This window comes from Clavelina lepadiformis, chromosome 8, assembly GCF_947623445.1.
Source record: "Clavelina lepadiformis chromosome 8, kaClaLepa1.1, whole genome shotgun sequence".
Lineage (NCBI taxonomy): Eukaryota > Metazoa > Chordata > Ascidiacea > Aplousobranchia > Clavelinidae > Clavelina > Clavelina lepadiformis.
In genome coordinates this window covers 12,643,046-12,670,567 of record NC_135247.1, presented here as the reverse complement: position 1 = coordinate 12,670,567, position 27,522 = coordinate 12,643,046, and the positions used below count along the sequence as shown (strand labels likewise).

Sequence of the window (27,522 nt, the reverse complement as noted above, 5' to 3'; positions counted from 1 at the left end):
GAGTTATTTCTATTTTAGTTAGATAGCTTTAGTTAGGTATAGTGCCTACATACAATCTGCTTCATGTATGATAATTAACAAATTGAACCTGCATGTCTAAAGATGGATAGCAACAGTTTGACAGGCTTTCTAATGATGCCTGGGCAGAGTGCCATGGATGTTGCATCTGCTGTTCAAGGTCCTATACATAATGTTGCTGTAGCTGCTCTTCCTCAGGACAAAGGTATCAGTTATAAATGTGCCAAGATATTAAAGTTATGTAGTGGTTAGAGAACGAACTTGAGTATAACTATAACTGGGGTTGGATGTAAAGATTCTTTAGAGGGTCGTCTGGAATAATGTTGAGGAAATTCTCCAATGTAAGCAATGTTTCCGAAGCAGTTGTAGTTTTCACTGTAATATCGCACAAACATATTGCATTGTCTATGATGTGGTCACAGTGACTGATCCAATTAATTACTCAAAGTTAATTTAGCTTTTTAAATAAAGTCATGCAAAGTAATTATAAAATTGAACTGGTGTATAAAAAAGAAAATAAAAGACCCGTGTAAGAAATTTGCAGAAAATCGTGTGTAGAAAAACAAGTCTGGCTACCAACACTATCATGATATTATTTTGCGTCAAACTTGTAACGTAAGACATGTCAACAAAAAAATACAAAGATCATAGGTTAATGAACATCCCAGTTGCATATTACCACTGGACCAGTCTACGCCCATTGTGACGTTACCTACAAGGTGTAAGTAGGAAAATGTAGCCAGTTACTGTACCATGTTTTGTCAATAACGCAGTGTAAAAATGTAACGGTAACAACATTGAAAAATGACTGTTTTTTTATATCAGTTTATTGAAGCAGTCAATGGCGGAATCAAGGTTTGACACTTGGGAGATAGTTACGTCGTCGCAAGATAATTCCCATTTTTGCACCCAAGCAGTTAAAACAAAGCATAAACTCAATTTTTCGATGCTTTTTACTGTTCGACTGTGGTTTTATTGTGAACCCTTTTAACATGGAATCTTTTAGCGAGTTTCGCCTTGCTAATGTGCTTATCTCTTGTTTCAAAAATTAAAAAAGGATAACGAGTTGATGCGTCTGCAGCACCTGTTCACATCAACCCAACCCATATAAATGATGTATACAAGTTAACATGCTTAGAAGCAGTTTGAGGTTTTTTGTACTGCAATATCACAAAATATTGATAAGTTAATTGGTTTCTAAAAAATATAATATCAATTGCACATGCTTACCATGCACAGACTTAAACACCAACTTATGTTAGTATCTCAAAATCACTTAAATAGATTATCGTAGCATCGCAGGTACGTATTTGTGCACATGTTGTTGATTGCGTTGCGCACAATAGCGCGTAAAAACTGCATTTAAACCACAGGTTATGCTTATGCAAAATTGCGTAAAGGTAATTAAAGCGAAGTTGACACTCGCATGGTTACCTTAATTTCTTCAAAAATGTGTTGATTAACATTTTACACAAATTGTTGGTGGAAGAAAAAAAATTTATGCTTTGACCAGACTTTAGGTCTGGTGTTTAAGCCCCCTCCCGTTATTTGGCCTGATATATTTTTCTTGAAAAGAATGCTTACACGTTTTTTTAGACAAATTTCCTATCGTATTCATTTAAATCAATTTTGACAAATACACAGACAATTACTTTGACATGGCATGTTAGTAGGTAGGCTGAAGGAAGGTAGGTAGGCTGTCCAGCCAAATCTCCGGCTTCGGATTCTACTCATCCCAACCCTGCAATTTATTACAATCCCGATCTTGACCTTATTCTGAAAGAAAAGTTGAAACAACTGGCACATTCTTATAAGCTTGACCTAGCCGACTTCTGACTTGTAACATGCAACACTCAAAGATGCCTGCGAGTTGAAAAAGGCTGCTCACCGTTGCTTTAGACAAATGTCCATGTCATTAACTATAGACATTGCAAAAATAGTGCGTTTTTCAGACTATGGAAGTGGTTCTCAAAGCCAGGGATGCAAGTTACAACCCAGGACGTTTTATTGGGTCATGAGCTTGCCCAACTATACTTTTTAAAATGTAAAATGTTTCAAAATTCAGCAAAAAAATTAAAAAAAATCTCGAACTTATAAACCTGTGCTTGAGTATTGTCACTAACTAGTGGTGTCAGCTGAGAAGCTTGTATTTTGACAATATTTTATAGTCTTTTTATTGAAATTTAGTAGCCAATTCAATAAATACTGCTACTTACAGTTGCTTTCTTGACAGCCTATCCTATAAATGACATTTGCTTTCAGAGGTCTCTTCAGGTGTCACTATTAGCGATTTATTCTGTTGTATTCATAATTCTACACAAAGAAATTAATTATTACTCTTGAGTGTTATGTTGATATGTGAGATGTGTTATGTTGATATGTTAGATATGTTCTGCTATACATGTTCCACTGTAATACTCTGGAGTGTAGCCACAATACTAACATCCTACATGCCTTTAACTATTAATAAATGTTTTATATATATATCTTATTGTTATTGCATTTATTTCAGCGGTTGCTTCTGGAAATCAAAGTATATCTGCAAGGAAAACCAAAATGCGTTTGCCTGCTGGATCTATTAAATCAGAAAGCAAAGGAGACGATGAAATGTTAATCCTTCATTCTAATGTCCAGGAAAAATTTGCATCTAACTTGGCCACTCTTCTGAATGATCCGTTAGGTAAAATTTTTGATGAGAAATAAAGTATAGCCTAGAGATGGGCTTATATGAACCCAAACCTGAATAGTTTCGGTGAATACCAACAATGATAAACCTGAATATCATATTACTTATAAATTTATCGACTTTGATAAGAAATGTTGATCTGTTTGGTGGCTAAGCTTAAAAAGGCATTCCTTACAATGAAATTCATTTGTATAGTATTGGTTTTGCTTCTTTCACATTCAGTATTTAACCTTTGTCAGACTGCATAATATTACACCGCTTACAGGCGGTATGGGTACAATTGTACCCACATACATTTTATATTGAAATTCCCAAGTTAGTTATACTTTTTGTGCGGTGTGCCGTATTTATTGGTCCGAACGTTTAAATATTGTGCTCTATGGAAGTATCACATGTGTTGTTAGGCCACGTAGACATTGGACAACGCTATATGATATGTTATCTCTGTGACTTCGATTATACTCAGACAAACAGCTCATTATGCCCCTGTACTCAACTCCTATAAATTTCCGGTGATGTTGCATGGCATTTCACTCAGTCGAGCTTTAGCATAGATTCATTAGAATTTATTGGCATCCTTATTGCTGCTGGTGTACACAGAACACACCAAAGATAATCTGGAAGATATGTGGAAATTACATGCTTTGCCTCTTGTACGTGCAGCTATGTCTCGGGACCGCTTCAAGATGATGCTAAGATTTATTAGTTTTGACAACAAAAATACTCGTGTAGAGCGTGTGCAAAAAGATTAAACTGCACCAATATGAAATATTTGGCCTATGCTGAATAAAAATTTGGAGAGAGCCTACAAACCACATGAATGCATCACCAAAGATGAACAATTGTTTCCATATCGAGGACATACTAAATGTACTCAGTATAAACCATCTAAACCGGCTAAATATGGCATCAAGGATTCCTGGGCTTGTCATGCATCTAACCTCTACCTGCTACATGGTCAGCTTTATACTGGAAAACCAATAGATGGTCCCAGACAAGTAAATATTGGTGAGCGCGCAGTTCCGGACCTGGTCTGTTTTAATAAAGGCTCTGGAAGAAATGTCATCACCGATAATTTCTTCACATGCACATTACCGTGGTCAACAGCAAAGTTGACAATCAGAGATGGCTTTAAGTTTTTCTGAAAGCATTTTTGTTGCTTATTTCAGAAATATCATTATTTTTTCTAGCACTCCAGGTATTTCAAATATTCTTATTTTTTTGTTTCAAAATTTGACCTACAATAACTTGGGCATTGCGGATTTTACAATGCATTGTAATTCAGCTTTGAAATTTCTGAAGGCAGTCTATCTGTGGCTGAACTGATAATGATAAGCAACCATTTGCTAAATAAGTCTTATATTTAATAGTTAAGGGCATATACGGTATGCTTTAGGTGTTCAATTTTCGGTAGTTTTACTTTTAGCAAAGTTTTATTGGAAGGCGGAAGTAACGATCAGTTGTTTTCAGAGATGTTGATGGTTTCAGAAATATATGTGCATTAATTTGATTGGTGTATAGTATATGCATTTGTTTCATTCTTCCTAGAAAGTGTAGAAATTGTCCATACCGGTACTCAATGTTCCCTCTAATTTTTCACGAGTCTGAGCAAACATACTAACTCCCTGAGCGGTCCCTTGGACCAGTGCAAGCAACATCAGACATGCCACGTGCGCACTGTGGCTATTATTATGGTTATTATTCATGGTGGACTTTCTTGTGCGCAGCACAGATTTTCTGTGCGCAGAGACCGTGTCAGGCAGTGCGCATTTGCGCACGCGCGCAGCTTAGAGGGAACATTGCCGGTACTTGTTTTGTTACATTTGTGGGAGTTTTACGATTAAAATTCAACGACGAACAATCAGAGCAAATATTAGAAAACTATACAAAGTGTATTTCAGTTGCCCATTGGAAGATGAAGACAAGCAGTGGGCTCCGCATCAAATACGTACTTCTTGTTCAAGCGACTTGCGTAATTGGTTGAACAAACAAACATCATCAATGTCTTTTGCTATTCCTATGATATGGAGGAAACCTAAATAACACTTTCAAGATCGTTAGTTTTGTCTTATCAATGGAAAAGGTTATTCCTCAAACATAGAAACAAGATTATCCCCAATCTAGGCTCAGCTTGAAGACTTGTTCCACATGACACATCAATGTCTGCACCACTTTCACCTCACGATGGACTTGATGCTACTACTAATGAAGTTGAAAAAGGCGGTGATGAAGAAATTATTTCAGGTCTGAGAGATTCAACAGCTTCTGAGCCTGATCTAGAAGAAAGTTTGAAGCCCATTTTATTTTCTCAAGATTGCTTAAATGATCTCATAATAGGTCCTAACCCTGCTCAATCAAAAGGCAAAATTGCTTGCATCGGGATTAGAAGAAAACAACCTGCTTCAGAAAGATGTTGATGTTGAAAGATGCATCTTTCTGAAGCAGGTTGTTGTGAGTCATTACAGAAAGCGCAAAATGGGTCTACCAACAGTATTCAGAGTGAAAGGACCATTCTGCTACTACCATGACATTGAAAGTATGTTGGAAAAGTTGGGAGAGAAACACATAGCAAGTGGTATCTTTTTTAGACTCCTTTAAAATAAGTCTCAAAGGTGTTCTTCTACGCAATGGTAATAAAAAACATTGGTTCCAGTGTCATACTCTGTGCATTTGAAGGATGAATGTTAGGAGGATTCACCAAACACTGCTGCTTTCAGTGTCTGTGGGATAGTCCCGCTAATGCTGAGCATTATAACAGTAGAGAATGGCAAGAGTTTCATACAGTCCTGGAATTTTAGCTACTTGTAACCTTCTTATCAATAAATAAACTTGCTTGCAGCATTGTGGGTGGGCGAAGGAGTTAAAAGCAAGGGGCTTGTGCAGAACAACGGTTTGCAAACTGCTTAAGTGCATAGTAGATGGTGTAATACCATCGTTAAAGTATTAGCAATGTTGGAAATTGAGTAAGATATATCTGCAACATTTCTGGTTATTTGTTGGTTCTCTGGTTCAAAACACTTCCTCAATATACAAAAAAATATCCTGAAGGTACTTAAGAAGATTTTCAAAATATATTCTAATCTTACTAATTCAAAACTAAGTATGGTCTAAATCAAAAATAACACTAAATTCGTAAAATATTAAAATTAAATATCTTGAAAACTTGATGTGCTAGAGAAAAACCAATGTACATTTGTAATCAGCGCAAAAAATTCATCTAAGAAAGTTCATTTGCCTGTCAGAATAAAAAATGAAGTGGAAATTTGTTGACCAGTGACTTATTGTTTTGAAGCAAAGCCATTTGTTTAGCGATTGCGTCATGTTATGAACAAGATTTGGTAAATTTTGTATGAACTTTTATCAATTAATGCCCATATGATTAGATTTGGAATTCATTTCTTTTCAACCTATTTGAGATTCGGGTTCGTACGAACCTAAAATTTCTCGAGGCACATGCCTATGAGATATTAATAGCAGAAATATGGTCTTTTGAAATGGCACTTTGCTTTTTTGCTACTTGATGATTGTTTTTTTTTATTCAACTATTTATTCATACCATAGATTAAGAAAAATATTGAGTAATTAGAGTTAGAACAGTATGTTGTCTCTATTGTTAAATTGATTTTCTTATAGCACAAGAGCTGCAGTGCTGTGTTACGTATGGAAAGCCTTGTGGTTGTATCCGTAAATATGTCTTGGCAGGAGTGCATTGGAAGGATAATTCTTCACCGAACTTAAGGATTGCCCTAATCAAAGACAAGTATGCAAAACTTATATACTGTTTTATTTAAAGTACTAAGGATATGAGATATACTTGGTTTTAGATACGACGAAGTAGCTATAGCTACGACAGTTGGGGTCGAGCATTACATTGCTGACTCTTTTGTATATAATATTCAAACCATCTCACTTCAGAGCTTTGGTCAAAATAAATAAAAACAGAATTGAAAATTTAAAACTTTGAAAAAATGTATCGAAAACATACAAGGCAAAAATCCACTCAACAAATGAAGCACGATGGAAAATCGCAATTTGCTGACATTAATTCAACGAATGACAACAAGTAACAAATAAAACACAAGATAAAATTCTACCTAGCTGTATAAAGTTTTGAGGTTGGAAAAATCCAACTTACATCAATCAGTTATTATATATTGATAAGAAATCTAAAAAAATCAATGCAAAATCCCAAAATCTTGTTAAAGGTTGGGCTGGTTTGTGTGACAATTATTATTAATACTTCAATAACTTTGACCTCGTGATCCGTTTTAATTTTTAATAAATTTGTGCAATGATTAATATTCAGCTTAGACATTGTTGATTTCAGGCACTGACACATGTGGTTTTTGATGACCAACTTTTCTTTATTTAAAATGAATTAAATTCTGTTCTGTCACTCTCGTTATACAAGTTGATGTTGTATGAACCATTTTAAAGTAAAATAAGAAACAGGATATAATTTGCCACTCTTACGGTTAACTTTAAATTTTTCGCAACATAAGCTTGCTTCTTCAAATGTACTGTGAAATGACAAACAATATTTCTTAATTGCTCGCTGAAGATCTGCTTGGAAACAACAATCGCAATTGTGACATAATATCTACATGCATCCAAGCAATCACAAGATACTTAATGGTGTAACAACATAAAATAAAGCGATAAATGAAAGGAAAACGGGAATAAAGCCGTATTAAAGTCAAATAATGAATATTTATTTATGAAGTCCCATAAAACCGACATCTCTGTTTAGGCCGTCATTAATACAATTAAAGAAGTGAATGGTGTGCTGTTCCTCAATTCTGTGATCAAGGCGGTCATTAGAAATTAATTTTCGCAATACGGTGATGCGTAAGTCGTTGAAGTTATGGCCCGGTGAGTTTAAATGTCCAGTTACTGGTTTATGGTTGTGCTCATGACGGATATCAATTCTGTGACCCGTAAGTCGTTTCCTCAAGGTTGATCCTATTTCTCCCACGTAAACTGCCTTGGGGCAGCGTTGATAGCAGATGGCATAGGTGACGTTAGTGCTGTTGCATTGAAATTTTCCACTGATGCGATGCATAAATCCATTTGAGCCGCCTACTTGGTCAGTTGTTTGGATGTACGGACACAGTTGACATGTGGTGTGTTGGCAGTGGAATGTTCCCACTTGTTTAGATGTGTCGGGTAATTTGCTCGACGTCAGGAAATTTCTGAGGTTGGCAGGTTGTTGGTACATATGGAGGATTGATCTTAAGGATTGACACACACCAAATAGCAGATCAGAATAGGAAAAAGGCAAGCACAGAAAGAGACAGAATATCACCAGATTTACTAAATTATACCCAATAAGTTATTATGTAATTACATCAGCTTTTACTCTAAATTCATTCTAGGATATTCCGAGAAGATTGCATGATTTAATCTGAATTATTGATTGACTAATACTTATAAGCACAGCTCAGCGCACTGCCATCTAACAACAATGACACTACCATGAAGCACAGAGCCGTTTTGCACATTATAGCACAGTTCACCACTTGATGTTGAGAAACTGCAACTGAGATTGCATTCAACATTTGATGAATTAGCGCCTGTTACAGTATACAACTTGTTTCCAAGTTCAAATAACGGTTACCTGTATAAGTATTAGGTAGTTTCAGAGTAGCGATGCTGATTTATTTGTTTCTTTCAAAACTAGCCGTGTTGTATATATAGGCTCTGTCATGGACCAGGTTGTTAAATTATATCAAAGCGGTGAGTGGATTATGGTTGTTCTTGAATATCATCTGTAATTTATTGCTTTGTGCTTGGAAATAAGCATTGGCCAAAGGGGAACATTTCTAGTTACCTAAGTTAGCAACGTTATGTCAAAAATATATTGCAATTGGGTTTAAATTTCAACCTTCGCGATCAACAAAATGTGCAATTGGATTTGTGTCCGCTATGATGACCCGGTGATTTTTGTATTAAACTTGCTTGCTGCCGACTCATTATACCAAGTATAGAAATCTCATAGATCATAAATAGAAGTTGGTTAACAACAATCCTATTGATCACAGCATTTTTGAAAGGCTTCAGGCTCATATCGAAAATTGTACATGCATCCAATCCAAAGTATTGCCTATGTAATGACGGCAGCCGATCAATAATCAAGCATTCTAACGATAAAACTGCTAAGAGCTATCAGAAAAAGACCGAGCAGTTTGAAGAACCTTTGCAAGGTGTTTCTCAGCATCCCACCACAAAAATCCGTTCATATCAGCATGTCACAAAAGCAATAAATCTGTTAATTCTCTTTTCATTACATTACATGAAAAATGGAAAAAAAAAATTGGATGTATTGTTGTTTTATTGCTTTTACCATTTTTAGCTTTTTGTATCATTGTGTGTAATTATAAAATCCTGTTTTTTTTCCCGGGATCCTGGGATTGAGTTAAGTTTCTCACGTTTTTCCGGTTCTGTGAAAATCCAGGAAATCGAAAACCCTACTTACCAGTAACCATACTTTTGGTGTGACTAAAATTCTTCAACCCATTTCATTGATTGCTAAATAACTAGTTTTTGAAAGAAAGGAGATACAGCATCGGTAATTATCATAAGCGTTGCCTGTCTGGTTTTTATTCATTCTAAGACAACACTCATGTAATAGTGGCCTGATTGAACATTTACTTCCGCTATAAAGAAGGTTACAATTCTGATTTGTGAAATCATTATGCATATTATTGTTTATTTTGTGCAGAACTTAAGTTGTTTTGCTTGAAAAAATAGGATACGTAAGCCCAACCATTGGCCCCGGGCTAGATGCAATAGCAAAGATTTTTTTTTTCATCTATGAAGTGGTTTTAAGATTAAATATTGTCTGGAAGAGCTCCATGACATTCTTTTAAGGCTATACTGAAGGCTGTATTACTAATTTAAGTATAGTTCGAATATACTGTTTGGAATGTTTCAAGTTTATTTAATCAAACTAAACTATTTATACTAAACTTGTGGCCTGTATTATCACATTTATTGAATCTTAACAATTTAGTTCTTATATATTACACTTTATGTTCATTTGTGCTTACCTGATCCTGTATACCAGTGGTTCCCAACTCGTTTTTAAGGCGACCCATTTTTAAAAAAAATTCAGATTTATAAAATCTTGCGACCCAAGTAAATTGTCGTAAGATTTTAAAAGTTACACAAGATTGCGTTGCAAATACACAGCACTTCAAAAGCAGCAACTTTTTCTGAAAATAATATGTTTATCAATTCATATATCACACTAATGAGATAACTGTGCTCGCTTGCTGTCAGTGAGTTTTTGAAATCAAGGCTTACTTTACTTAAGCATAGCCGCAAATCGGCTTCAACTTTCAGACGGTTTCGCTGTTTAGTTTTCAATGCACACATGGCGCTAAATCCAGTCTCACAAAGCCAAGTTGTTGCAAATGGAATCAGTTTTTGAATCACATATTTTGAAACTATGGGATACACTTTGTGCATGGAAGCCCAAAAGTGGATATTTGCAGAATATTTGGGGTATTTGTCTTTGAAGGACGCAAAAGGAATACGATTTGCTGCTTCTGTCGTCATGTCCATAAACTGTTCTGCTACATGGATGGGAAGTTGAGACAGGTCCTTTCCAGCAAATGGATCAATTATCCAATCATTTTGGCTATTAGGTGTTAGAGATTCACCATAGTAGTGCACAAACGTTTGGGCAAGTTGTTCCAAGTGTCAAATTATAGTTTGCTTGATATCAACTTCCTTGCCACAAATATATTGCGTTAGCTCAGGAAACATATCGTACTCATCTCTAGTGACATAAATTTTCCAGAGTATGAGTTTTTTGTGGAAAGCAGAAACTTTGGCGGCGTGATCAATCACCGTAAAACAATTGGGAGAATTTAGAGAATTCATACAGTCAAATATATCGGCAAGGTAAGCAACTTTTGCGTTGAAATTTTCTTTCCAAAAACTTCTTCGGCTAATCCTACATAGTTGTGTTGCTTCAGGAAGATAGCAATCTCCTCCCGCAAACCACAAACTCGCTTTAAGACACGACCTCGTGACAACCATCGCACTTCCGTGTGCAGCAGCAGAGCTTGATAATCCGAATCCGTGTCAGTGCACAAAAACGAAAACAAACGCTGATTCAGTGGCCTTGCTTTGATGAAGTTTACACACTGCACAACATTATTCAACACTTCGTGCGGCTCTTGAGACATATTTTTTGCAGCAACGGCCTTTCTGTGGAGAAAGCAATGAGTCCACAAAGCATTTGGGACTTCGTCTTTGATTCGTTTTACCACACCAGACTTGATGCCAGTACAAGCTGCTGCGCCATCGGTGCAAATGACAGCACATTTATCCCAAGGAATGGAATACTCCGTAAAGAAATAATCCAACAATTGAAAAATATCTTCACCTTTGGGTTTTAGCGGTTTGCTTCATTCATACAGCTTCATTGTTGATAAAGCTGATAAAGACGGAAAATTGGGGCAAACATTCAATGTCGGCAGATTCATCCAATTGAATGGAATAAAAGGGAGACTCCTTCACTTGGATAAGAATCAGCTCAAGAACATCATCAGCCATGTCTACTTTGCGTCTTTTCACTGTGTTGTTGGATGAAGAAATTGCATTTGACTTTTCACTTTCTTTCTCACCAATCATTATTTTTACTACTTCTTTCATAACTGGCGTTATCAAATTCTCACCATCTGTAGTTTTTCTGCTTAGCAATTTGATAGGCCGCAACATACGAAGAGTAAACAGCAACGGTATTTTTAACAGTACTTTTTTGATCTTGAATCGATTTCAACTTGCTCTTAAAAAATTCAACTGGCTTATTCACACAGTTTGGATCATTTGCGGATTGCATGAAATAAGTTCACACGACGCGCTCAAAACTTTTTCACTGCGGGAGCTCTTTGTACGACAAAATGCAACTGATGCGAAATTACTCAAGCGTCACGCAGAACAGCTTTCTCATTTCACGACATAAAATGCTTCATGTCTTGGAGTTTATATTTTCAAGTTTTGTGATCTCTTCAAGTTTTCAATTTTTTTATTGTAATTTTTCGCTCAAGATACAATATGCCTAAAAAGCAAGCGACCCAAAACAATAACTTGGCGACCCAACTTTGGGTCGCGACCCATGCGTTGGGAACCACGGCTGTATACAATACTTTTACATCCATTTGTTTTAGACATTTAATTTTTTTTATAGAAATGAATCTGAAATAGTTGCCAAGGATCTTTCTTCCATAACTCAAATTCAACTCACCAGAGCAAAAGAGATGCTTGACATTCTACATCATGCTGCTGAATTAAAAAAAGAAAAATGCTATAATGTAACTAGTGATAATTCAGATGGAAAACCACTCAAAGAATTACGGTAAACTATTGTGCATTATATTTATTTATTCATTATTATTTTGTTGGTTATGGCATGGTATTATTTCCAGAGGGATGATTGGCTTAGGCAATGGTAGAAAACGATCTAAGAAGTACGAAGACTATGTGTTGGAGAAACGTGGAAAATTGAGGAATGAGTACTCATTGTGTGAAAAAGCTGCACAGAAATTACTTGGCTACTCCATAAATTTTTTATATAAAAAACTCCGAACAAATCCACAGGTTAAGTTAACTATATACAGTTACTATAAAGGCAAATGTGATTTTTGTGAATATGAAAAATGTAGGCATGGCTATAAGTTTGAATATGTTAACACACTTTACAGAAAACGTCACGTTTAGTAGCAACAAACAAGGCTGAACGAGCATCAAAAGTTCCTCGCCATCTTATATCATTACAACAACTGCAAGAAATGGCAAACAACCAACAAAGTGCTGTTAGTTTACTTAACTACTTACAATTTCATTTTCTGACTATTTACTGGATACAATTACCTTACCACATCTTACATGCGTAACACCACAAAATTGCAAGCAAGCACAGGTGGGGCCAATCTGTTATCACACACATACGCGTTTGAACGTGCAGCAAAGCAGCAAGTATGTTTTTTGCATTTGCACAGTACATTCAGAAGTTTTATTTACAGATTACATCAATTTTGTATTGGGTAACAGTTTTCACTTCTGGCAGTGGATGCAAAATATTTGTTATTCATAACTAGTAATAAGTAATAAGTGATAACATCATAACAACTTTTAAGCTAGCTTTTGCATAATAAGCTCTGGTGCGAAACAAGGTATTCCAAATTGCATGACAATCCTAGTCTGATCTTGATTCAAAATATTATATTTACTTGATTAAAAGGCGCCCTTGATAAGAAGGTGGACGACATGACTTAAAATGAGCAGAAAGTTCATGAAATGATGCTAAAATATTACTCTACTAAATACGTTTTTAGGAAGTGTGAAAAGTTTACCTTATCAAGAAAGAACATTCGTTACTGGCAAGAAAAAAATTAAAAGCCGTCTTTGGAATAATTTCAAATTTTCAAAAAATGAATAGAAGTTACCTATTCTATTGGAACAAATGCGGTAACCAATAACCATGTTATTTTTGTTTTGCCCTTGGCATTTTTCTCTTAATCAATTAATCTTCTTCAGTGAGGCGAATTGTTATGGTATTGTAATTTTTAACCTCGGACTTGGGAAAGCCGCTGCACGGCTTAAATCCAGTAATTCCTGATTCCTCGTCGTTTTGAACCCCGTTTGCCAAGCTAGCCTTTGTGCAAGTTTCGATTCTCACACATTTTCCTCATTTTATCATCCAGACAAAAATTGTAATGCCAGATGTTAAAGCATAACTTGTGAATCCCAGAATTGTACTTTCTATTAATACAATATGAGTAAATAAATGAATATTTGAATTACATTCAGCAATGTACAAAGACAAACATATTTGTTCTGATGTAATTGCATTCATTGTGCAGTCAAAATCGGAACGTACACAAACCACTATAAATCCCCTCAAAAGATGTTTTTTGTGTAAATAGCATCTAGTGAACACCCAATTTTCTGACTTGACGATGATATGTTAGTATAGTCTGAAATTCGAACATCCAGCATTAAAGTTACTTTCAAAAGAAAAAAGAAGCTTTTTTGTTTATTGAACGTTGTCCAACATATGGCATTCCTTTAGTGTATTCCACTTCATTTGTGAATAATAGAATAAGAAACCACACAACGAGTATCTGATTTTTTTTAATAAAAAATTTAAGAAACAGTTAAACAACTTCATGCTGGTTGGTTGAATGTATAAATCGGTTTATTTTGTTGTTCAGTAAATCTGTGGCTAACAATGTATTGTGTTTGACATTTAGAGTCAATGTTGCTGTCGAAATTGCATTAGTTGGCTGGTCAAGCAACATTTTGAAAAAATTGTGGATTGGCGGCGTCGCTTGGAAGGAAGTGGACAGAGAGTTGCTCAGGAAATTGTAGCTGAGGTGCTTTTAGCATCAGGTATTACTGCACTTCAATAAACTATTGTATATTGTAAACTACATAAATTAGTGTTATGTAGTACTAACTGTATATGGTGGATTGTATTAAAGCATCTTTGGATGGTCAAAACAGTTTCTGTCAAAACCTCGTTCACTGGGTAACTGGTTGTAGTTTCAAAAAAATTCGAAGAGTAAGAGATCATCTGAAAAAGGATCCGAAAAGTTTGCCAGAACATGGTTTAAAGAAATACTGGAAGGTTAGTAGTCAACCCTAGTTTAGTGGTTAAACAGCTATTATTCTATATAAGCATTTTTAATGTAACCAATTTATAGTTTAATTCCTGATGTTTTATAGTGTTAATTTCAATAGTATGTTAATAAAACAATAATCTCCATCATAAAACTGCTGTAATGATTCAGTTCATCGTATAGAAATAATCCAGTTCCCAGGTTTGATGCTCAGTGATGCTATGAACGGGTGCTACTTTATGGCAAGACAGTGCGGTGTACATTCAAACTTTTGCTCGTGTTGTGTTTTAAAAATTCTTAGATGTGTAAACTTAAATTATTTTTATTTGGTGGTTTGTAGCCTAACATCTAAAATTCTTATTTACAGTACAAAGACCGCAAATGTGTGAGGCGTTGGGCTATATAAAAATGAACAATTAATTATGGGTTAGAAATTCTGCTGTGAAATGAGATTGCATGTAGTACAATTGCCACTGTCAAGTTGCATAATTGACACACAAAAAATGATAAAAAACCTGAAAAAGATGGAAAAAGTGGTCATAATATCCGAAAATTGGTCATAGTAAACGGAGAATTTTATATGGCAAAATTCTGGACAATACCAAATGGTCATATTAAGCGTATTCTACTGTAACAAAAAATGACATGGGTTCATTAAGATTTAAGGGTGATTAGCACTAGAACGACAGAAGAAAGTTTATACCTTTAATGACGGAAGGTGTCAAAATCGACACCTGCGTTGTTGCATTTTAAACTAAGTTACAACAACAAATTGTGAGTTCTTAACTAAAGTTGCAGTTTTTTTGAAGATGTCTTAGTAGTTATTCTTGCTGCAAGATGCTTCGTTGCACTCAGTAAGTTTCCAGTCACCAGTACCACATCTTCCGCAGGTTGGCTTTCGGCAGTGCTGGCAAATGGTTACAATGTTATTGTTGCACTGCTGCCCAACACATTTCCGTCGCTTCTCGGAAGGTCTGGGGAGATCTTCCTTTGTTTCATTATGTCTGAGCTTTGCACTGTTTGCTACATAAGCGCTGCTCAGCTCATCGACCAGTTGCAAGATAAATGCACGATGACTGATTTTGCTTCTTGAGGCTTTCTAAAATAAGATCCATGAATTCAGTCCAGCAATATCCAAATGTTAATCCAAATGGCAATTGACCATCTTGTAGTTGATGCATGTGTTGTGTACTGCCTAGTCATTTGATTGAACACATCCACACCAGCTGTGTTGTGGTTATAAAATTGAATAACAAGTGTTTTTTTTTTCTTTTCTGTTGAGTCCGTCACTGGAGAATCATGCATGGTTGAAATAAGATTAACGTTTTTATTTTGCTTACATTGGTAATTTAGAAGCAAGCACTTTTTTTCATTTTTGTAGAAAAATTTGCTGGAGAACTTCTCATTGTCCTTTTTGGCTATTTCTCTAGGAATTCGTTTGATATTGGCACGTACTGTTCCAACAACTGTTGTGTCTTTTCCTTTCAGTAACCCAGCAGTTTTCACAGATGTGAAAAAATTATCCATCGCAATATTATATCCTTTCTTGTGTAAGCTTTCTGTGAGCCGCATCACCACATTTTCAGCAAGTGGCTTGCCATTTCGCTGTTTTTAGAACCTAGATGAGGCAAACAATTGCAAACGTATTTGGAACTGACTTCCGCTAAAACCCAAAATTTCATGCCAAATTGGTCCGGCTTATTTGGCATAAAAACAATAAAAGGGCATCTGTTTTTCATTCGGAGCAACTGTTCGTCAATGGTAAGGCTCCATTCCGGTGTGTAGTAGTAGAGGACGTTAGAAGTAACGACTTCAAAAGTCTCTCGGATATGTACAGATTTGTTTGTTGCCAATCTACGTCTGTCTTTGTTGTCTAACCTCAGAAATATTTTTATTTCCACAAAACAATCCCTTGCCATTATGTCAGAAAATATTTTTGGATCATATTTTTTATTCCACAAGAACTCAACCGGGTGATTTTTGCCATACATTCCCCTGGCCTGGCGCAATAATTTTCCAGTTTATATATTGTAAGTAACACTATGGGAAAATTTTTAAGTCGTTTATAATTTTCAATAATTTTCCAGTTTATATATTGTAAGTAACACTATGGGAAAATTTTTAAGTCGTTTATATTTGATATAATTTTGTTTTATATAGGAAAAGGTCCGCAATCAAACGAAACGTGCGGGGTCGTACAGTAAAGTTGTGCTTCCAAAAACTGAAAAAGACATTGAAGCTTTTTCTGGGATGGGGCAATTGGACAGATTTCCAGTGCAATATGATGGTCGTATGAGCACACAAAATAGTGAAGCTCTTAACACTGATGGGCACATCAGCAACGTGAATAATAGTAACAACAGGTATACAGTAATTTGTTGTTGCTTGAAGCCATATCTTATGTAAATATTATATTTTGACTGCTGTAAATTATAAGTATCATCAAAAACATGTACATTTTTACATCAATGAACACTACGAAGTAAATATTCTGGTCAAATAATTTCGGTAAAGATTTCAGTGTTTACAAGATTGGTGAGTTTGCACATTGTTGGAGAGCACCAAAAATTATGATTTTGCAGTTCTTGAAACAATTTTTTAATTGTGTTTGTCCTATGCTCGCTATTTTCGACAATTTAATTGTAAACATCATTAACTTATTTAGGTGTGATAGATTGCCCTATCAACTGGCAAATTCTCCAAAACCTCCTCCCAATCAGACTATTCATGACAGTGGAATGATCAATATGTTTTCAGGGATGAGACAAAATTCTGCCTTTGTTCGTGATGATGGAGTTGTATATCAGGCATTGCAAAGACCTCAGCAGAATGAACAGACTAACAACTCTCAAATTTACATGGCATCCAATCAACAAGAAAATAACACTGGGTTGCTTCCAACTGCAAATAATGTTGGAAGAAATTTTTCTGGCCAAAACAGTGCACAAGCTGGCTTTGGTCAACAATCTGTAATTAGTCAAAATAATAATTTTTATTCAAATTCCCAAAATGTTACTTATGACAGCCAAGTTACCCAGCCCAATTATATTTCTAAGACATTGAATAGAGCAAGTGAAACAATGGTGCAGTCAATTGCAGCCCAACAACAGCTTATCAGAAACAACCCTGCCATGCAAAATACTCCTCATAGAGGACCAGAGCATGGTCATTATCAGGAAGCACATAGTATTCAGCAAGAAAGCTACTCACAACAGGGTCGCCTCAAGGATGGTCAACCCAAGTTTTATTCCAATCCATTTATTGCTGGCTCAGCAGACCCTAGTGGCAATATGGAACATGCTCCACCAGCTTACTATTTTACTACAAATACTGGTAATCCGCAACAAGATAGTTTTTTCCACGCTGGTATGGCACCGCTAATTCTTGCTCAAACCCAGCAACCGGATGGTAATCAGGGTGAACAGGACTTAAGTATGCCATCTCAGTTTGCAAGCCAATCTTTTCTTCTCCTTAGCCCTGCCGTACCAAATGCCCATGATAAAAATGGGAACTATACTGCGAATGACTTTGAAAACTGGAAACAAATTGGAATGCCCTTGACACCAATCCAGATGTACTCAGCGTCTTACTTGGCTCAACCAGGAATTCAAAGTGAAGCAGATAGTAAAAATATACAAGCTTGGAGCGCTGATGTACCCCATTTTATGTTTCCTGTGTCGGATTCCAATATGGCTTTGAATCAAACTTGTGATCAGCAGAACTATAATTCAAATTCCACCGTAAATGAAAACAAACGCCAAGGATTTTCTCAAGGTGGGCAACCACATCAGTACTTCCAGCCTACGCTTACTCCTGTTGCAGTTATGCCTACACAAGGAAACTCTTTGTTTTCCAATATGGGTTGGTTTGCTACACAGCCGTCAATTGCTCAATCTGTTGTTCAAGATGGTGAAGTCAAAAAGCATTGCATTAGTTCCCAGCCCTATATGCAGTCTGAAATGGAAATGGAAGAAACAAACCAGTCCAATTTTTATGAGAATAAACCACTTGGGCAGAGGCAGGGCCTAGAATGTGCTGTAAAAGATGGCTATGGTCAAACTACTAAAGCTCTGCCACTGCAGGTAGTATCACAGGGCATGCCATCTTCTCAAAACTTTGTTGAGTCTTCAACACAAAGTCAATGGGATGATGCTCGACAAGTAGAAACACAAACACACAAGCCACATTATGCACAGCAACAGACAATGCCAACTGGTTCTCAGTCAGCACAAGATATAAGTGGAAATGTACAATTGTTACAAAACAACCAAACCTCTTCCTCTGCGGTAGCAAAATCAGTAGTTAACACGAAAACAACTGATGCAAGCCTGCCTGAGCAAGTGAATTTAGAATCCATTGACGTTGTATCTACAGCTAACAGCAAACAGACGGCTCCGCTTGAAGCTGGCAAATCACCACCAAGGGGAGCTCCAATTGGCGATAGGTCAAAGCGATTTAGTCGTGACAGGCTCCGTGCTACTATAGATAGTCCAGGTCTTTTACCCATGACTCCGCTTACACCAGCACTTACTCCAGTAATAATTCCTGTAATCGATTCCAAACTTGAGTCTACAAACAGTGGAAAAGAGGACAGTTTATCTGCTTCTTCTGGTAAAGGCCAGGCTATGGACAGCACTGTATTTAGGTTTCCACCAGCACATGTTAGTCGTCGTGTAGCTGCTCTACGAATGCAGGGCCAAACCATGGACATTACAAAATCGGAGAAGTCCAAGATGGACAAACCAATAAATGAAAACCAATGCGAAACAACGTATGAGGAAAATAAGACATGTGTTTCTGATGAGGGTAGAGATCAATCCAACACAGCTGACAAATCCCAAAAAGAGACGACACAATCTAGAGGATCATCAATATCTGGTTTAAAAAGTTTGCCTGGGTCTTTGGGTAGTGCAGGCTCACTTGGTTACATACCAGAGACATTTATGAACCCTGATAGTCATTTACTGATTGCTTGGCCAAATGAGAAATCTCTTCCGGTTCTTAGTCTTCCATCTGGTAGCTGGTGTGATGATACTGTAACCAATGATGCTAACAAATGTGAGGGGCAGGCAGATCAACATCTCAAAACCCCGACACAGGTTTTGAACACCCCTACTCATCAACTTACCCCATCCGTTAGTCAACTACAGACTCCCACTCATTCGTTAAATACTCCACAGAGTGTTAGCACTCCCACTCAAACTTTGAATACTCCAACTCACCAGCTTAACACACCAACCCAACCATTAAATACACCAACTGATGTAACTTCTCCTACCCATTCGACAGTTATGCATGTAACCCCTGAAGATGGGTCACCTGTAAAGGTTTTGTTGCCTGCTCCTGCTGGGAAGAAACGAAGGGTAGATGCCGAAGGCGCTGATGTCACTGTAGACAAAAAAAGTAATGAAAAGCCAATACGTTTTCATATATTCACACCCAAAGATTTTGAAGGTGGGGAAGTTAATGTGTCAGCATTTCGTAAGCCCAGCGAGTTTGCTGCAGGAACAAACAATGTTGGTGATACTTGCACACCAAAGCGCCGACGTAAGAGAAAACAACCCTACCCACAGACAAACAATTCCAATCAAACTATTGAAATCCAGGATCAAGACACAGATAAATCTGACCATAGTGCTGATGAAGAGTCTATTGTCAAAGAAGATGCAAATGAATTACATTTGGTTCAGTCAGCAGACAACCAAAGTAATCTGTTTCAAAGTTCTAAATCTACTATTGAAATAGCATCAAATTCAGAGAGTTTGGTGCCAATTTCTGGCAGTGTGCAGTTCCCTCCATTAAGAACTCCAGCGGTATTGCAGCATATCACCCCAGTTTTTGTTCAAACATCTGTACCAGAAGACATGTCGCAAACAAGTTGTCAGTCTCAACCACTGACTACACCAGTTTTTCTCCATTCAGGCACTTTAGTTACTCCATCTAATCGATTAAATTCCATTCTTTGCAAAGCATCTCCGGTGCAACCTGGAACATCAGGGCGCAGTTCATCATCCACCCCACAGTTCTTTACTTTCATGCCTGCATCCAGTTTTGGGACATCAACAATGTTTTTTACTCCAGATTCTAGTGGTAAATCTTCTGCCAAAGTTAAATCTAATGATGCCCCTGAAGATGGTGAAAGTTTGAAAACAAAATTTAATTCAAACAAAAAGAGCCAACTGACTCGTTCTGTTGCCCATTCTGCTAAAGATGATGCATTGCAAATGTCATCAAACATTCAAGTGACAAGTCCAGTTAGTGCTGGCAATACTGCTGGTGCAACATCAGATTCATCTCAAGTATTTAGTTTTCAGGGATCACCTGAACCAAAAACCAAACATAAAAATTTATCTACTAAAGAGCCTGTTTCACAAGAAAGCTTAATAATTTCTTATAATTCCCCTGCAAAATCAAATTCTGGTGAAGATCCAGTCAAGCTGGCAATGAAAGAACAAACTGCAGAGCATTTAGATCAAAATTATTCTAGTGAAGACACACCAAGTGTACCAAGTCTTGTTGTTGATCCACCCTCTGATGGAGAAAGTGATAATTTGAAAAGTTCACCAAAGCTCGTTACAAACCCTCAGACTATTTCAAGTCCTAAAGAAACCACATCAGAAGAAAACGTTAAAGTATGAATATACCTCAACATTTCTTGTTTTATTTTCTTTATACATAGTGCTATACTGTACATTGTCATCAAGTCAAGAAAATTATATATAGTTTTTTAACTAAAATTGGTGTTATTTCTTTAGGAAACTTCACTTGAAAGACCATCATTGCTTAGATCTAGATCTGGGGGCAAGGCTGGTCTTGTACTTTCCCTCAATACTCAATCCTCAGATTTAACCAATATTCTTTCTCCATCACCTCTCAATACTCCATCAGGAATTCAGGTTGCCTTCCTTTTGAACCTAAGTAATATAAAGCAAGCAAATTTTCACTACAATTTAGGACCATTTTGCACAAAAATAGGATTATGATTTAGTTTATTGTGATGACACCTGAATTATGCTGAAAGCAGGACTATATCCATATAGTTACATGAGTTTGGTTTTTGTACCTGTGCAAAAGAGACAACCAGACTAACATCGAATTTCTAGTTGAAAATTGTGAAAGAATTTTTTGTGAAAAAAGTTAATGAAACCAACCAACCAATCAATCAAAATGATCAGATCATGGTTGGGGCGATTGCCTCTTCCCAAATAATTGAGTTAACTTTAATTTAAATGGTTTTCTTTGATTTGTATTCAGCCTTTGTAGATAATTATTGTTACAAATAAATTGAAAAATTATGCAAAAACTCATCCGATATTCGATTAAATAGTCGATTTTTCTTAGATTTTAATCAGTTAATTGAACAAACTGTGTTTTGGATAAATAAATCAATCATTTTTCATACACCTTCCAGAGCCTGCATGATTACTTATAAAACATTAATCAATCAAGTAAGGAGGTATTTTTAACTCTAATACAAGTCATAAAATTGTTACATTAGCTTCGAAAAAACATGAAAAATATTAGGTGAAATGTGGTAGATCAATGTCCGTAAACTGTAAACCTTCTAACGATTTTGCTGTTTTAATTCACATTTAATTGACCGTGCAGTGTGTTAAGAAACTATTTTCACCATGCCAAACTGCCAAGTAGTTAGCGACTGATTTCAATTCTACACAGGATAAAAATTATTTGTTACCTACTACTGGAAAATCGATTACAATTTGAGTTACCGGCAAACTTATTATGAATAAATTGGTTATAATCATTATAGAATGTGTTGGTTTTTGCTTAATATCATCTGAATACCTTTAAATTAAAGCATTATTGACTAATATGAAACCTATATAAAGCATTCATGGGTCAAAAAAATAGTTAAAGATATTGCTTCCAGGTAATTTTGTGTTTTAATACCATTCATGAAGTTGACTATGTCATCATTCTATAATTATTTGGTCAAAAACGTATGCATGGTGCAACAATATTGAATTAGGTCAGTGTTTAACCAGGCTATACACTGTAATATAACTCAGCTTAGGCATTGGATAAAGAAAACTTTTCTTAGAAGATTTCAAATACTCACAATTTCCCTTTACAAACCAAACAGTATGGGCTCGGTGGAAATGCTAAACCACATCAAAAGTGCTTAAATTTTCACAAAATAACATTATCTGGAGGCCAGCTTCTCAATATCCCATGACAGAGAAAGGTTGCAACTGATACATAAATGTTTAAGCATTAAGGTTTAGAGTTTCTAATGTGATTTGTGGATTTGATCGTAGTCTTTTTGTCCTAATAGAGACTGTCAAATTCATTTTCAAATTTCTGGCAATTTTTGTTTGTTTTCATAACTTGTTGAATTTGCAACTCAGTATGCATCATATGCTTAAGGAAATGATTTCTAACCCAAATACTCACAGGTTATTACCCCAACATTGGGAGGTATGCGAATACGACCTCAACCACTTGTTGTTGCTCCAGTGTGTCTTAATCCTGGGAACAATCTTTCCAATCAAAGTGGTACTGGAATGCAGGTGTGAAGTCTTAAACTGCCGTAGTTTCCTGTCATAAAAGCATAAAATCTAAACAGAATCGATATTTGTTTGATTTTTACAGGTTGCTACACCAACTTTATTTCATATCATCAGTCCTTCTCAAGTGGCACCTGCATCACCTTCAGTATTTGTGTATCCTTACCCACCTCGAGGTTTTGGAGGTATCTCATCAGCTAGGGGATCTGGTCCGCTTTCTGGAGGAAGGTAGTGTAGGTTTCTAAATGACGTAACACTAACATCATTAAGCTAGAACTTTTACTTTATATGTGTCACCAGTATAGCATTAGGTTGGGCCTGTCACACCTGACATATGTGTTTGAAGATAATCCAACTGTTTATGAGAGCCATATAAACCATGTTATAAAATACATGCACAGACAGCCTGCTTCCTGATTTTACGAAGTACACCCTTGTCATTTGGTCATAGAAATCCACTCGCACTTTCGTAATATTATCATACCTTATTGAGTTGGGTTTCATTTTCGGATTTTCATTGGTAGGCACTTGAACGTCTGGGTGTAAAATGCTCAAAGCTACCACATTTTTGCTGCTTTGCATTGGTAGGAAGTGAGTGTATTTGCCGTTTGGCCGTCATACCTGAAGACTTCTGTTTCGTGCAAATCCTTTTCCTTCTTGCATTCTTCTGGGACTTCTCTCCTGTTCTTACGCAATGTTCCAACAAGACTACACTTCTTCTTTGCTAGTCGCAATGCCAGATCAAGGGAGCTGAAAAAATTATCGCATGTGACATTGTGACCTGCCCGGAAAACCGGAGCCATTAGTTTCAATACAACATCACCTGGTACACTCAAATTGGGGTCCCTTGTATCAACTTTTCCTACGTAAGGAAAATTGTCGAATAAATATTTGTTTTCTACATCAACTACCAGCCAGAACTTTATACCAAACTTATCTGGTTTATTGGCCATATATTGTATGAGCTTGCAGCGTGCCTTGCATGGCAACAGTTGCTTTTCCGCTGTAATGTTCCATTGTGGAACGACTGCTTTTTGGCAATTAGAAATAATACTGTTCCAAAGTTGTGAAGCGAGTGCAAACTTGTCGTGGATAAGATTTTGCCTTTCTGTTTTCAGATCGAAGCGTAGGAATCTGATGATTTTCAAAAACCTGTTTCTTGGCAGTTGGCATGGTTTGAGAAAACATTGGACATCCCCATGATGTACCCCATAAACTCATCACAGGGAAGTTACGTCCTCCTATTACGCCACGAGCAACCATCAAGACAATAAATTTTTCTAGTTCATGCAAAGTCACATTCCAAGCCTGATCTCCAGTTTTTCTCTTTCCTTCTTGAACTTTACATTTTCTGATGTGTCTCAACATTGGTTTATCAAACAATATTCGGGACGATGAAACTGGGCAGCCAGAAACTACACGACTGGTTGCATAAGATGTTGGTCCAGGTAGAAATTGAAGAAAATTATGAGATTGTAAGCAGCCCTGAGTAACAGATGATACAGCAGTCTTTTGCCATCTTGATCCATCTCTTCCTTGAAACCATGCCTGTTCCTCCGTCCGCCACAGGTTGTGCAGCTTGGCTAGGTGAATCAGACTCGTGTTCACTCGAATCTGACGATTCAGATTTACCTGCCTGCTGAACACTGGCTATTGCAGCATTTACCGTTGCGTCGATTTCATTGTCAGAAATGTCGCCATCAGAGCAGTCTGACGGAAGATTTTGCAATTGCACGCATTGCATCTCTGCCTAGACATTTTGTAACTGTTTTTGTTTTCAGAAGTTGCCTACTGTAATACTGAGTCTGAAAACAAACACAAAATAAAGCTAAGGATTTCACCACAGTTATCTTGAACTACTTTACCAAAGCATGAGCTCAATCCTTCAGGGTATTTCTCTTACTGACTTCAGAACTCCAGCGTGGAATTCATGAGTTGTTTTTTGTCCACAAGTTACATAAAGTGTCACAATGCGTCAATTAATTGACGCATGCCGTTCTTCTAGGTAGTGACCGCTCTAATTTTTTATACAAATAACACAGAAACTTGAAATTCATAGGTTAGTTACATAACACTAATATAGGAAAAGTGACTAAATATCGTCGCTGTACTGTTTGTCGCCCTCATCTGATTAGTTTGATAGGAATTTTTTGTATTGTAACGTAAAAGTCCAAAGTTTTCGTAGAAATAGCAATATTCAAGGTTTGACAACTCCTTTACCACTTGGTTTGTTTTCAGCGTTGGTAGTTCTCCTGCCTTTGGCATAATTCAGCGACCTGGTACTGCTTCAGGAAATAACAGTGGTTCCTTGTTGAAATCTGCTTTAATGAAGAAACGTCCAGTGTTCCAGTTTCCACCGCCAACAAAGGCTCCAACTCCAACTTCGGAAGTGGAGAAAGGTATAGTTCATGAACGTTCAAAAGGCTTACCAGAAAAGCAGTTGGACATACGGAATCGTGCTAATTCTGCTCCGGAGTTTTCTGAAAATTTTGAATCAACAGTTTCATCAGCGAATGAGGCTAAAACGATAATATCTCCAGAAAATAAATTATTTGATAAACTGTCAGGTGTAAATGATCCATGCTTATCAGAAGCAGCACAAACTGACCCATGATTACTTAAGGCATAGTAAAATTTTCAACAAGTATAATGTAAAACGTATGCAAATAATGTTTTAATTCATTGCAGTATTGCTTTTTGTTTAAAATGTTTTTTTAACTTACTTTTACGATCATGCTCTAACCATTTCTTGTTGCTCAGAGTGTAATTTTGTCCATCCAGTGCTGGTGATGAATCATATTCATCAGTTACCAAGTGATTTATTTTGTAATTTTTAAACCACACAAACAATTTTTTGCATATTTGCATATGAATTAACTCTTTTTCGGAATACTAATGGCTCAGTAATGACAATGGAACTTTTCATAAATTGGCGAGTGAATATTTTGGGTCTTTTATGTTTTAAATTGTTCAGTTTTTGTGGTGTTTACTTTGGTTTTAATGAGTAGCATTACGCCATTTTGCTAATATTGTATGTTTTTTATTGTTTTATAGAGTACTTCCCTGTTTTAACTTAGTAAGACAAATTGTTCTAAAAAGATTGTTATGATTATTGATGTTCCATATTTCGTTCGTATCATCTTTTACATGGTGGAAATGTGTGTAGAATTATAGATACTTTGCACAATGCAAAGTGTTAAGTGGTGCTTGTCTAGAGTGCTTTATTGATTGATATCCTTTTTTAGTTAATGTTTGACTGCCATATTGGTGCCATTTTTGTTTTTATTTGCCATGTTGTCGTTTTACTATTTTTACTTTTTGCTTGCTTTGCATAACAATTGAGTATATCTTCTGTAGATAAGTTTGGTGAACACTAATGCACTTATTTTGCCTTGTTTACTAATTATAATCTAAAATCGTTGGTGCTTTTTGCTGTTGCAAGAGTGTCAAGATCGTTTTTACGAAACGCCTAACAGAACTTCTAATGTGTATTACTTTATATGTATTTGATTTGTGAAATTGCAATTGTATAGTATGTGGCATCTACTCACTGTAGGTGTTTGAATGCTGTCAAGCTTGAGTTTCTTATTTTTTCCTTTATCCCACTGTTAAGATAAAGGGTGCGGCTTTATTTTGTAACCTTTGCGCTACAGGTGTATTTCAAACTACGTTTTTCATGTATGGTATGACAAGAAATTAATTCTGTTGTAGGTGTAGCTATCTATACTAGCGGAATTGAATTTGACTTGTATTGCTTTCGAGCAGTTTAGCACAGGCAATATGTTTGCATTTAAAGCATTCGAATAACCCTGCACGAATTTGGTCGTGGACAAGTTATTGTAATTACACAATTCACTTAATGAATTAATGAGGTTAATTTGTTAGTTCCGTGTTTGCATATATAACGATGCGGTTGTACATTGTTGGGCCTTACTATGGCCACGTATAAATGTTGCGGCACTAAAATAATCCGGCTTCGCAAGAGAAAACGTCCCATAAATTATAATTTCTGGCGTTGATATCAAGGTATCTTACTTAGCGTTAGCATACATTACTACAAATCATGATTTGTTTATGAGTTTGTCGTTTATGCGGTATCGACGCTTTGACACCTATTGCTAGTAACGGTGTGCTGTTGCAAATGTTATTAAAGAAAATTACTAAACACTTGACGTATTATGAATGAATTATTACTAGTGCGTTAACTTAAAACTGCGTTCACTTCAGAGGTTTTGGCGAGCGGAGTTTATGTTTGTTTAAGGATAGCGCTTATAAAGTTTATCTTATATGAAACAGTTCTGTTAACAGCAGCATTCAAAGAATATAAAAAAATTTTGAGACATTATTTTCATCTTCTGAGAACGAACGGAATTCTGTGCAACGCTCGAGACTTACAGGTGTAATCCAGAGGTGTGTTTTTTTCTTCAAATTTTATGTCTGCCCTCATTTGAAGTCGTTCTCGTAGCGAAGCACAGCAAACTAACTAATGAAGTCTAATTTACGTATGGTCTTGGACTGGGATGGAAATTGGTATAGCAGAATATAGGATGGCAATGCCTTAATGCTTAACAATAAACATAAAATAAAGTTATTCACGCACAAACTATAAGTGAGAGCGTTTACCGTGTAGATATGCTAGTTAGGAGTAAGAGAATCT

General features: G+C 36.3%; 1 protein-coding gene across 2 annotated transcripts; it reads left to right on the top strand.

Annotated features, from left to right (window-relative positions):
• LOC143468213 (uncharacterized) lies at positions 1 to 27,032 on the top strand. Of its 2 annotated transcripts, XM_076965257.1 has the most exons (14): positions 1 to 223; positions 2,531 to 2,698; positions 6,338 to 6,464; positions 11,904 to 12,071; positions 12,142 to 12,313; positions 12,418 to 12,528; positions 13,969 to 14,107; positions 14,200 to 14,345; positions 16,498 to 16,700; positions 17,003 to 20,969; positions 21,093 to 21,233; positions 22,755 to 22,868; positions 22,951 to 23,093; positions 25,104 to 27,032. In XM_076965257.1, the coding sequence occupies exons 1-14, from the start codon at positions 103 to 105 to the stop codon at positions 25,477 to 25,479; spliced, it is 6,096 nt and encodes a 2,031-aa protein (XP_076821372.1). In that variant the 5' UTR covers positions 1 to 102; the 3' UTR covers positions 25,480 to 27,032. The 2 variants fall into 2 exon arrangements, with proteins under 2 accessions (XP_076821372.1, XP_076821373.1); XM_076965258.1 differs by lacking the exon at positions 25,104 to 27,032 and having other exon boundaries at positions 21,093 to 21,255; positions 22,951 to 23,091.
• Positions 27,033 to 27,522: the final 490 nt, after the last annotated feature.